At 33.8% G+C, this 13,400-nt stretch overlaps 1 protein-coding gene across 1 annotated transcript; it reads right to left on the bottom strand.

The window, feature by feature from the left end:
• Window positions 1–3,750: 3,750 nt before the first annotated feature.
• On the bottom strand, window positions 3,751–13,400 carry LOC125073731 (delta(24)-sterol reductase-like). Its single transcript, XM_047684743.1, has 10 exons — window positions 13,284–13,400; window positions 11,412–11,618; window positions 8,239–8,394; window positions 7,278–7,502; window positions 6,835–6,929; window positions 6,287–6,458; window positions 5,730–5,888; window positions 5,448–5,645; window positions 4,784–4,915; window positions 3,751–4,018 (listed from the first exon to the last, which is right to left on the bottom strand). Exons 2-10 carry the CDS (start codon window positions 11,601–11,603, stop codon window positions 3,815–3,817), a joined length of 1,533 nt encoding a protein of 510 aa, XP_047540699.1. The 5' UTR covers window positions 11,604–11,618; window positions 13,284–13,400; the 3' UTR covers window positions 3,751–3,814.

Raw genomic sequence — 13,400 nt, 5'->3', positions numbered from 1 at the left:
TAGATAGGCTTATTTGTTTCATTGTTGTGTAATTATGTAACTAACGACGGGAAGTATTCATTATGATACTGTATTGTACAGGATTTGCCTGTTACAAGGACGGACATGGCAGGGATAACAATACTTTCATATAACTCGGTTTCTTAAGAAAATTGTCTATTCTTTTAAAATAATAGCAAACTGCCCCTCGGAAATCATTTCCTCTTGCGCACCATAGCATCTCAACCAGGAAAAGGTGTTTTCCCAAAAGCCACTCGAAACATATATAATTCGCCCTTACTCTGAACCCAACCAACTTACCACCGAAACAAAAAATAATTGATATAGGAGTGTTACCCAAGATAGCTACCTAAAATGGTATGCTTAAATTTTTCTCGGGGGGAAAATTATTTCCGTACATATCTTTAACCGTAGATAGGTTTTGTATTTAGGTTATAGATAAGTTCGGCATGAATATAACCCTAGAAAAACATAAACATGCCATTATTAGTATGACCTCATTATCTTTCCGAGAATTTATTCATATCATGTATCTAAATTTAAACTTATTTAAAACAAAACAACCATGAAAATGCGGAGTAACACTAATGGACACATTCTTTTTTTTAAATCATGGAAAGTATCTACGTGTAATTATTTCACGGATAAGGCTTAAGTTTTTATGAATTTGTTTGATGTAAATTATAATATTTTATATACTTAAAATCAGAATAACTAAAATCAAAATCACATGTATACATGTAATAGTACGTGTATCTAATGCTGTACCTACAAGTCATAACTGCACATAATAAAACAATATTACTCTGTTAGAGCGATAAAGTTCCGCCGGAATCGATTTAATCGAAATTCGCGTATACATTTAGAAGAAACATAACCTATTACAAACTCATAGTGCCTTAGATCATGTAATATATAACACATAGAACGAAATTCGTGGTCGAGTAGTGTGTACACCGGTTTTCATCGGCACGCCACTCCGAGGTCCCGGGTTCGATTCCCGGCCGAGTCGATGTAGAAAAAGTTTATTAGTTTTCTATGTTGTCTTAGGTCTGGGTGTTTGTGGTACCGTCGTTACTTCTGATTTTCCATAACAAAAATGATTTAGCTACTTACATTGGGATCAGAGTAATGTATGTGATGTTGTCCAATATTTATCGAAAGTTTCACATAGAATATTATATAAGTACATAAAATTGTTTTAACAATCGGCAAGGTTGTGAAATGATTGAATATATGGTACAAATTATTAAGTATTAATGAGTGAGGAACGATTCACTCGTTGACTTGTTATCACGCACTTGACCTACTGCCATCGGTTCCGTCGCTTCCACGATATTCTACGGAATTACTAGCATACCGTGATAACAAGAGATCTATAATGAGCTATTGAACGCTATTGCAGAAAAGTCAGAATACAAACACAGCGTACAATACTTTCGTTCGAATTCATTACTGATTTACATAACTATTTATATTCGGAATTGAATTTAAAACAGCACTTACAAAGTGGAATAAATAAATATGTAAAACTCGTTTGGTTTTTACATTTTAGGCAAGAAAAATTTATAGTTATTATTCATTTAGGCATAGACAATTATACTATATTTTTACTAATTTGAAATATTTTTAACAGAAACCTTAACTTTACAAATGAAATTCTGACACATATGTACTGGCATTCGAGTGAACTATAAACCATCTTCTAAAGAGAAAAAGAAACATATCCTATATCCGTACCAGTGAAACATTTGAGCGTGGATACAGATTTTGTTAAAATTGAAAAAAAAACATTGTTCTAAATATGAAATCTTAAATTATTTGCTTTTTCTGGAACCTCAATATATTTAGTACACCTTCTATACCCATCAAATAAATAAACATAAGCAAATAAAAAAATATCACGATAAGTTTACATACCTAGTAAATATTCGTAATGTGTCAAAGTTACCTAAAAGAATAGATTTGAGTTTGATATTATTTATGATATAATTTCATTACAAATAAACGCAATAATACCAAGCAGAAAAAATAAGACTCAATGGTATGATAAGCCGCCTAGTTCCAACCTACTCATATCAAACCAACTTCAAGCACAAAGTTAATTAGAGAGCAGAAAATTGGAAATAATTCTGGAAATAAAAACTAATGTGCTTTAAAAAATTAAGCTGTATGAGGATTGTTATGTCGCGATTGCAAAAGTATTAATGTATTATCCTGCAACATCATTAATCCTTAAATCCCATTTATTTAATTAACAAATCACTGTTTCGTAATGCTATTTAGGTCAAATATATTCACCAAATTACGTCGTTCGCAGCCGAAGGACTTAAAAAAAACCGAAAGTACTTTAAAAGTGAATTTATTTTAATTCACAAACTTATTTTACTAATATTAATACTAATTTAATTAGACTACTTCATGTGTTGAAGTTGTAACACAGAATGCCCGCAGAACCAATTATTATATTATTTATATTATAATATTATTTATATTAATACTTTTCTTAATTCTAAGAGACACAGAAATTATGAAATAGATTGTGATTTGGGCAATTATACATTAATACAAAACACACACACACACACACACACACACACACACACACACACACACACACACACACACACACACACACACACACACAATACACACGCTACATTACTTTATATACATTAAGATGTAAAGTAAGTTAATTTTGTGACCAAAATGTGTTTAATTTAATTTCTTTTTCTTCTTTTTCATACTGTATTGTTTATTTTATTATTAAATGTATATATATAAATTTTTTGTTATTAGTATGATACACTGCTATCATGTAAGATACAATTTGTAAAACACCTAACATTGTAGACAACTGAATGTATATTATTTTGGGAAGGAACTGACTCCTGAAACACAGTTTCACTAGTTCGGGAGCCAGAGCCACATTGTTTCTTTTGTAAATTTTGGTTGATTAATAAAGTTATTATTATTATTATTATTATAAAGAAATATCGGTGTGGTTCGTTGTTGGGCGGCATGATGTTGCGCAAGGGTTGCTGGTACCGGGCCGTCGTCGGTGGTTTCGGCGAACGCGATGTCCTAATGTACCTCCATAGTGTGGTCGCATACATAACAACCATGTAAACAATTTCTGCCAAGTTTATTTAATTCAGAATGAAATGCTTCTAATTGTATTTTGTACAATACGATTTGGAGGACGTTACTGGACCAAATACGAGGAGAAGTTGGGACCATGTCTCATAAAGAAATAAATTTTGATTTAATTAGTAATAATAAGGCTAGGAAATATCTAGATTAGGGTCACGCGTAAAATATGTGTGTGACTGTTTAATTTATAATACTTGCAATACCATAAAGAACTTATCACTAGTGACAGAATAATTCTTTAAGAATTTAAAATTTTAAAATGTATCGATCGACCAATCTATCGATATTGTTTATCGATTTTTTTTTAATTTTGAACGACCTTTATGCTTTAAATTAGATTTTTAACAAGCGTATCAATAATATGAGTATAATTTCAAAATAATATCTTTAGCAAAAAAATTTCTCAGAAAATAATTTCACAATTAAAAAAATATTTTAAGATTTTTTTTTTAAACAATTCGTTCTTTTATTTTGTTTAAATCATTAATAATATCATCTTTACTTTCATGACTATTTGACTTATTTCCTTATTCTAAAGAACATAAATTAAACAATGTTTTAAGAAACTATTGTATATTTAAGAATAAAACACGTGCTTATTGAACTATCATGGTTACTCTAGTAATAATAATTATATAACAAAATAAGTATAACCTTATATCTACTTTCTAACTAATCTATTAACTTTTCCATATATTTCTGGGAAGGCCTCTTTACAATGTGGTAAGGTGCTCCTCATCTTGTCATAGAGCGTGTGGTCGAACATCCGTCTGAATTCTTCTCGAGTAGTGTACGTGTCTGCGTAGAGCATTTGGTAACCACGCTTTTGAGTTACGAATTGTTCTATACGACGAGTTGATGATTCCTGAAAAGGTAAATTGCTAAATGTTCAATCTGCAAGTGAATTAAGTTGTTGATTGTTTTATGATTTCATATCTTTCCACAATTAAAGTTATTTAAAAAGATTTTTAATTGTATCGCCAAAATGGCATATCATATCATATCAGGCAAACAGTGTTAAGAGTCGGAACCGCTGCAGAAAAAATCTGATGCTAACAAACGATGCAAATATTTGTCTCTTATTCCAAATGTCCTTTTTTCCAAACTTTTAACACATAGGAACATTTTTTGACGGTCGTTGTCCGATATAATTATGAAAAGCATTAGCATTAGCAGCCCGTAAATGTCCCACTGCTGGGATAAAGGCCTCCTCTCCCTTTGAGGAGAAGGTTTGGAGCATATTCCACCACGCTGCTCCAATGCGGGTTGGCGGAATACACATGTGGCAGAATTTCGTTGAAATTAGACACATGCAGGTTTCCTCACGATGTTTTCCTTCACCGCCGAGCACGAGATGAATTATAAACACAAATTAAGCACATGAAATTTCAGTGGTGCCTGCCTGGGTTTGAACCCGAAATCATCGGTTAAGATGCACGCGTTCTAGCCACTGGGCCATCTCGGCTCTCAATTATGAAAAGGGTAACTTTAATTTATGTGAATGCTTCTAGCTTGGAACCTGTGACTTTATTGCGTGTCTACTGCATGCTATATAGCTGAGCACTATTTGTAGCTTAAAATAAGCTATTAAGCTTAAGTTCATGAAAAGAGTTATTTATTAACAACTTACTGTTTCGAATCCTTTAGCCTTTGGAACACCATAGACGCCTATATCTACAAACATCTGCCAATCGCCAGAGTGGACCTTCAACTGTCCTGGATTGTTGAATACTTTGAATGGACACAGCCAAATCGGATATACCTGCAAAGGATTTAAAAGAAAAAATGTAAATATAAAAAACCTAAATAAATACATTCGCTATGATCTGCGGATACAAATACATGCAGATATATTGAAAGTGGGAAGGGATATCGAGTGAAACATTTTTTTGTTAAAAATATGATTGTATAAAAATATTTCGTGCTAAAAATGCCTACCCGACTGACTGACTAATACTATAGTCAAATCTATGATCAATCAACATTCAGAAACATCAGCTCTATTACAGACTGACTGTTGACTTATTTTTGCAAATTAATTACCAAAAAGAAATAATTATTTAAAATTAACTTCAGAAAGCGATAAAACACAAATTGAAAACTCTTTATATGTAATATGGTCCTTACCAAAACTGAATCATTATTTTTCAAAAATTTCCGAAGCCTAAAAAACAAATTTAACATTGCCATAAACGTTCTAGTAGAACAGATGCACAACCAAAAAGACCTTAACATAACTATTGCTCAATGTAAAACCTCTTTCAATTTAACAGTTACAGGGTGGCTGAAGATACCTCAAACTCTTTATGGAACACATCTATAGCTTCTTCCAAGGCTTCGATTGGCACCAACATATCTTGAATGACGTGAGCCTTGTTGTAAAGTTTGGTGACGGCCTCTGGCTGCGTCAGTTTGAGCAGGGAAACTTCAGGAGGCATCAACCAACCGAACAGGTAACGGAATATAACGTTGTTACCGAATGGTATTATGTCCTGAAATATATAGAAATATATAAAAGTAGTAAATATATTACAAAAGCCTAATCAATTGTAGTTTTTCCTAACACCAATTAATACCTGGAGTTCCCAAAAGAAACTTCGTGTATGTCGGTGATAATAATCTCGTAATGGAATATATTCCACAACGGTTGTTTTACTTCCTCGACGATAGCCATCGAGATACTTTTCAACTTGTTTGAAAAACCACTCAGCGTACCATTTGCCAATTGGATTAAACTGAAATGACACAAAAAATCATTAAGTATTTATATTCTCCAATATTGTCCAACATGCTCTGTGATAGATACTGTAGATGTGTAAGATACTGCTTTAGAAAAAATATCGAAAGCATATATCCAATCTTACTTGAAAATGCATGGCGAATATTGACAAACATATACATTTATCAAAGGAGTAAATCATTATATTTTAATATAAAATAAGAGTTTTTGTTATATGCACCCATGTATAAAGCCCGCAAAAGGCTACTTATAAAAACAATCTCATAAAAGTTTCGACAAGCAAGTGGCCCACAGTAAAAATCTAAAAAATCCGTTTTTCACGTTTGTCTCCACAGTTATTCCAAATAATTGAGATAAATGCAAGGGAATAATTAACGTAATATACAAAAATACCTTTCCGTCCTTCCCTACTTCATCCACCATGTCGCCAGTCATCACCATGCCGCTATCTTTCGTGTAAAGCAAAGCTTCGATAAATTGATGTGTTTTATTTACTGATTCTTCTTGAAAACGCTTCGCAAGATCTGATAAGTTCGTATATGGATGATATTCAATACGAACATACCTAAAAACACATGTTAACAAATGATAGTTTTAGTAAGTTTTCAATTTTATTAAATAGTAAGATATAGGCTTTGCATCATATCTTTACATTTAATTAATTTATTTTTATAATTTTTGTATGATATATATATTATAAGTAGGAGGACGAGCAAGAGGGCCATCTGATGATAAGTGGTCACTGTCGCCCATAGACACCATGGCGCTGTATGAAATATTAACCATTCCTTACATCGCAATGCGCCACTAACCTTGGGAACAATCTTGTGCCTGTAGTTACACTGGCTCATACGTATAAAAACTCTGAAAAATCCTTAAGAAGATTATAATAGCTCGTCAGCATATGTAAAATTTTAACTATAAATTCAAAAGTGACTCACTTTTTAGCAGGAACAACTTTGATAACGACTGAGGTTAAGAATCCTAATGTTCCATATGACCACGGCACTGCGTAAAAGAGATCTGGATTTTCATCCTAAAAAAGATTTACATTGTTCAATTTATTCTCAAGTGTATTAAGATTATTTTGTATTAAACCTTTTGGTTTCATCTTTTGATATTGCTACAGACTACAACTAAATGTTTAAGTGATTTGTTTGTTTCATTAGGTATGTACTACAAATATTATTATGAACCATACCTGTTTGAACCATATTATTTTGCAAGTAATGGTCGATGTTTCATTAAGTGATAAAAATTCAAAATCTCAGTACACTTTTATGCCTTTAACGGCGTGAAAATGTTTTGGTAAAAAAATAATGACTGTAGCAAAGACTTCTGCAACTACACTACCTCAATAAGACTTCTTTTAATAATCTTTTACCTTACTACAAGTAACGATAGATCCGTCAGCAAGAACTAATTCATACTGTAAGCATATATGCTGGAAGAGTCCATATACATGCGAAGATGTCTCTACTCCTGTGCCCATTACTAAACCTCCTACTGTCAGCTGATCTAGCTCTGGAACGACGGCTAGCGCAAGACCGAGACGGTCTAGAGTTTGGGAAAGCTGTCCCATAGTCACCAATGGCTCGCAACGAACTGTCTGGAAGGGATATAATATTAACATTAATAGTACTCTAGATATGTAACCAAAGAGTTAAATTTGCAGACCATAAAAGAGGTTAAAGTTAAGGCATTGTTTAATGTGGCTTGCCGAATACAACACCATATGTATGTAGTTTTTTTAGTTTTAAAAGACTGCTTACTGACCCACAGTATTGTAACCGGTGGTAGTGTTTAACTTGACAATCAATAAGAAAGTGTAATACTTCTATATTGAATAAAGGAATTTGAGTTTGAGTTTGTTATTTGTAGAGTCGAATAGTTTTCTTAAAAAAATGTGAAATATTTAGTCCCATTTTGTAACAATATTTATACTATGACCCATACAATTTATAATTAATCTAAGATTTATCTTAGACGGAATACATATTGAGGAAAACATCACCTTCAAATAAAACTGAGTAATAAATGCAGAAAACACAATTTCTACTGTTTTACAATTCTATCTCCTATTATATAAACAAAAATGCCCATATTTCTGATGTCTGGTAAGTTTCACAAACAACACTATATTTAAATCTTTATCTTATTTCTATTCCATATATTTAATATTTATTTTAACATTTGAATTTTAAATTGCTTCGATCCACCACCGCTGTTTACAGACAAACTTGACGTGGGCAGAATATTTTCGACAAAGCCACGCCAACAGCAAAGAAAAAAGATTATTTTTGTTTTAAACAACTTATAAAAGAATAATTTACGTTTATACTAACCATGTTCTTAGTGTCAACTTCCAGCACGTCAACGAGATTGATTTGTATGTTGGTAAACATTTTCTTGTAAATGCCCTGGCGAAAGGACATTGTCTGCCAAGTTGGTCGTCCAGTGCAAAGCTGAGTGCTGCGGTCCCCGGATAACCAATTTTTTACCTAAAATATATAAATACGAATAAGTACCACTGTTAAGAGAAAATATTATGTGTTCAAATTAACAGGATAATCTAGTCACAGACGCCCAGTGAGATTTCACGTGTTTATTTATGATTATAATTTATTGATTGGCCGAATGGACGACCGACTGGCCGACCGACTGTGTATAAACACTTTTAGCTAAATCCGAAATTTTACTTAAAGAGTAAATTTGAAGATCCTCTGCATACAAGTGGTAGAGAGGTGTAATATCAAAGTAGATAGAATTAATAAATGTTGAAAACAAAAGAGGGGATAACACGCCACCCTACGGCACGCCAGCAGTTATAGCAGACCAGTTAGAGAAAGAACCGTGAACACCAACACGCTGCCGAGAAGAACGTAGATAAGAATGAAACCAGTCAATTACTTGTGGAGATATGTTAAGAGAACCGAGGACAGCAAGAAGGATATCAAAGTCCTCGGTGCTGAAGGCATTACTAAAATCTAATAATGTCAGCACCGCAACCTGTTGATTATCCATTCCTAGCCTAATATCATCAGAAACCTTGATCAAAGAAGTAGTCGTACTGTGACGGAAGTACAGGTCGAAAGCCAGATTGTAAAGGATTCAGAAGAATATTTCTGGAAAGGAAATAATTCAATTGAGTATGGATGAGACGTACAAACTTTCGAAAGAAAGGAAAGGATAAAAATGGGACGATAATCAGAAAAAGAAGAAGGATTTGTTTTTTTTTGGAAGTAGTATAATTTGAGCGTCCTCTTAGGAATCAGGATATTCACTAGTATTCATGGAAAGATTAAAATGTACTATTTCATTAATTTTCACAAGTTGGCATGAAAAAGGGGAATATATTTAGTCTCAAAAATATTATCTTTTATAAATTATATTTGCCTTTTGATAAACGATTTTCAAGAAAGGCATAGAAAAGCCAGGATATGTCCTAGGCTATCTATGGAGAAATCATCTCCGGCGTGCGCGCAGGATGCAGTAATTTACTGCGCCAACATCCACCTCTTATCCGCAGCTAACAGAGAGCATTGTATCCCTGACGATCCTCTAGTTCTAGAAATCGGACGCGAGCATAGCGCCGATCGGCGAGTTGATGGAGGCCTTAAACTTCTCCATCGTATAAACATCATGTGCAGAACTGGCGAATGCCTCATTTGCTACTGCCACCATGGGCCACTTCTACGCGAACAAGCGGCGGTGAGTCTTCACCTCAGTCTTGCGGATGTCCACAATTATCAGCGCGGAGCTTTTGGGTCTCTTCGGCTTCTATCCGTGACGCTAAAGTAGTGCAGCCGCCGACTCGCTCAGCCTCTTTACAAATTCTGCTTTTTAATTCGAGAACTATTGCGCTATCACCAACATGAAGTTTGTACTTTGGCTTCAGCTTGCGCGCGAAGTTTCTCCTAAACTATGTTCGTGGGATCCTCAGTGTGGACATCCAATGTCAGAAAACAAATGAACGCTCGACTACGAAGCGATTACTCGAAGTCCTCCTCTCTGGCTTTGACCTTCAACTCAGCCTTAGCCTATCCTCTTGTCCGTCTCCGTGTCAGAGTTAGAGTTAAAACCTATTCCACAGCAACAAAAGTCAATCCGTAAACAAAACAAGTGTCCATGTGCAAAGCAAAAAGAGATGTTTCGCGTCAGAGATAACGAACCCAATCTATAAAGCCAGGTGTCATTTTAATTTATCAAATCGTAAAATCTTATCGCAATAGTTAACAAAACCTCAATCGAACACGTCCGAATGGTGAATTCCCATTATGTATATGCCTACATTTAGGTACATATTATTCAAAATAAAGTACCTCTGACTGGATTTTGGTCAGGAACAAGCTAATGGTGTAGGAGATATATACAAGTGTGTGTACTCCAACACAGTAGCATTATTTATTCCCTGGATGACTTTTTACAAGCCCGTCTGGGTAAGTACCTCCCAGTCATCATACATTCGCCAAGCAGTATTGTTGTGTTCCAGTTTAAAGAGTGAGTGATACAAGCACAAGGAACGTAATATCTCAGTTCCCAAGGTTGGGTTACATAAGAAAAGTTTAAAATTTCATACGTTGCCAATGTCTATGGGCAGTTATGGCCATCATAATTGACCAATTACCATTCTACCTACAAAAAAGCCAAAATCCTATGTAACGATAATCCTTCACCACCAGAGATCGATCAGGCGCAGGCTATCAACGACTTTAAGTGTTCTGCAAGGCTTGGTAGTGTACATATTACACTTTAAACTCCATACTTTTACCGGAAAAAAAAACAATACTTTTTAATGGCCCGACATGGGGTGTGACCGAGATGTCGAGATCATTCAATACATTGACAATAAATTACACCAAATAACAACAACTCATAGATACAACGTTAAAATACAAGCTAATAATCTGGTTGGTTTGATTTTATAAGGTACAAAACAGGTACAAAAAGGTACAGGTATTTTGTTGTATTTGTACCAAGAACCAATACAATAATTTTGTGTTAGCCGAGACGAACTTTAGTATATATTCCAGACATAAAACAAAATAAACAACTTTGACAACGAATTGACGCGATCTCATTGGTACAAATCTATTACAGTCTATAATATTCATCATAAATTCGTGAAAGAATGGTGTTTTGAATGTCGGCAAAGTTGAAAGTCAAATTAAAGTGAAGAATAGAAGAAGAAATCGAATTCTAAGCCCAATCCTTTTTTTTTGCGGTGGCGTTAATACGTAAGTACCAAAAGTAGCTATGATGCCAAAACCTTTTAAAAAGGTCTATCTCAATATAGGCGCGATATTATAAATATTTAGCAGGATTTTTTGATTAAATCAAATTATTATATTCCAACGTAAACTATTAAATCAATATAAATATTTTTTATTTACATGATATTCCTATATCCCTATTCTATGAATCGAAAATGTATTGGCCGGTGTCGTTTAGGAAGATGGTTGAAGACTAATTTAATCAGTTTAGTGCGAATTATATAAAATATCAAAACAAGACTTACCTGCCTCTGAACATCTTTGACCTTACTCTCATGGGCTTTTGGTGCACTGTTCATTGTAAACACCACATAGTTCCTGCAGGCTGACCAGATTTTCCACAGGAACGAAAGTGGCATCAGTGTGGTGATCACGAGCAGCCATCGATACTCAATTATTATGTATTCCAGGAACGTTTCCGGTTCGACCGTAACCATGATGATTCAATGGAACTATAGAAATTTTCAATCTTAAGGTATAATTTTATGTTATCAACACATCTCATCAAGTCTAGTCCATGATTCCATTTAAATATAAGAATCGTGACCACTCATCAGATATTCTACCGCCAAATAACAGTACTCTGTATTGTTGTGTTCCGGTTAGAAGGGTGAGTGAACCAGTGTAATCACAGGCACAAGGGACATAACATCTTAGTTCCCAAGGTTGGTGGCGCATAGGCGATGTAAGGAATGGTTAATATTTCTTACAGCGCCTTTGTCTATGGGCGGTGGTGACCACTTACCATCAGGTGGCCCATACGTACGTCTGCCAACAAATGCCATAAAAAAAAAGAATCGTGAAAATAAAAAATAAAAAAACTTAATCATGTATCATTATTATATAAATTAACGAATCTACCAAGACAAAATTCAATAAGAAATAATTATTTATATGGATTTAATGTTATGTACCTGTTTTCTTATAAGAAATTTCGACGCTAATTTTATAAATGCGTTAGTAACTCTATTGCTCTTTCACGGCCAAACCACTGAATTTAATTAAATTTGGTATAAAGTAAGCCTGAACTTCAAGGAAAGGAAAGACAAACTTAGGCCGCCAGCGGCAGCTATTAAAGAATATATTTATTTAATGAATCTTCATATTGGGACGTCCTTTGGTACATTCTCAAATATATAATAATAATTATCACATTAAAACTACCTTAATATAATATAATACCTTGCCCTTTATAGTATGCAAAATTGAAATACAAATCCATTTATGTTGTCCTACCTAAATTCGTAGGATGCGTGAACGCATAGAGACTGCACGAAATTTTGGAACGAAGTTCTTTTATGCGGCATACTACACGTAAGAAAAAAGCGGTATGTCCCCTTCCAGGCGACCATTCCCTCTCTGTCTCTCTATTTCTATTTCATTTTGTTATGAATTAACACAATATATAGCGTCGGCAACTTCGTCCCAACCGAGTGACCCACGATACCTCACCTTGCTATTGTTTTAATTCGCACGGGATTTTAATAACAATTTTCGCATTGTCGTTTAATTATTCTCAAACGCTGTTAATTTCTTTTATTGCCTTGTAAGCTAAAACTGGTTTTATTGATTAAGTAAACGCAAAACCTGATATAAAAATTCAGGTGTAAATGCATTTATCATGTAGCAGATAATAATCATGACAATAAAATAATCGTAGACGGCGTTTGATACTAATATACGTAATTGGCTGCGAATGGCAAAATAATTAGAGTTTGATGCTCGATGTATGTTTGAATGATAAATTATTTATAAACCGCGCGAATAAAAAAAATCATCTGTCTGAAGTTTTAAATTTACGCAAACCTGTATTATTTAATTAAATCAGCCTCTATTTGAATACAGCACAATATGTATATAATTGCTAGGAAATGCAAAAACAAATTGTGCTTAATATATATATTTTTTTTTAAATAACGGACAAGGATAGCATTTCATGGAGGCTCTACACATTTATGTACATAACATGAATAAACGCCGCTTGAACAGCAAGGATAAAACAAATTTCATAGAAAAACTTGCAACGTGTGAATCTAGCATAGGGTGAACAAATTTAACTCTAATAAAAATAATTGTACAATATCATATAATTCATGTGATATATTCTGAAAACTCACCATATAATAAAACTCGCGTCGATTTCAGTGAGCAGCGCGTTCGGGACTGATCAACAAACCCAAGATCAGGGTCACTTATCATCGTTCAATGTTAACAATCAAATATATACCTTACAA

The sequence above is a fragment of the Vanessa atalanta genome, chromosome 25, assembly GCF_905147765.1.
Source record: "Vanessa atalanta chromosome 25, ilVanAtal1.2, whole genome shotgun sequence".
Taxonomy (NCBI): domain Eukaryota; kingdom Metazoa; phylum Arthropoda; class Insecta; order Lepidoptera; family Nymphalidae; genus Vanessa; species Vanessa atalanta.
This window is presented reverse-complemented; position numbering and strand designations above follow the sequence as displayed.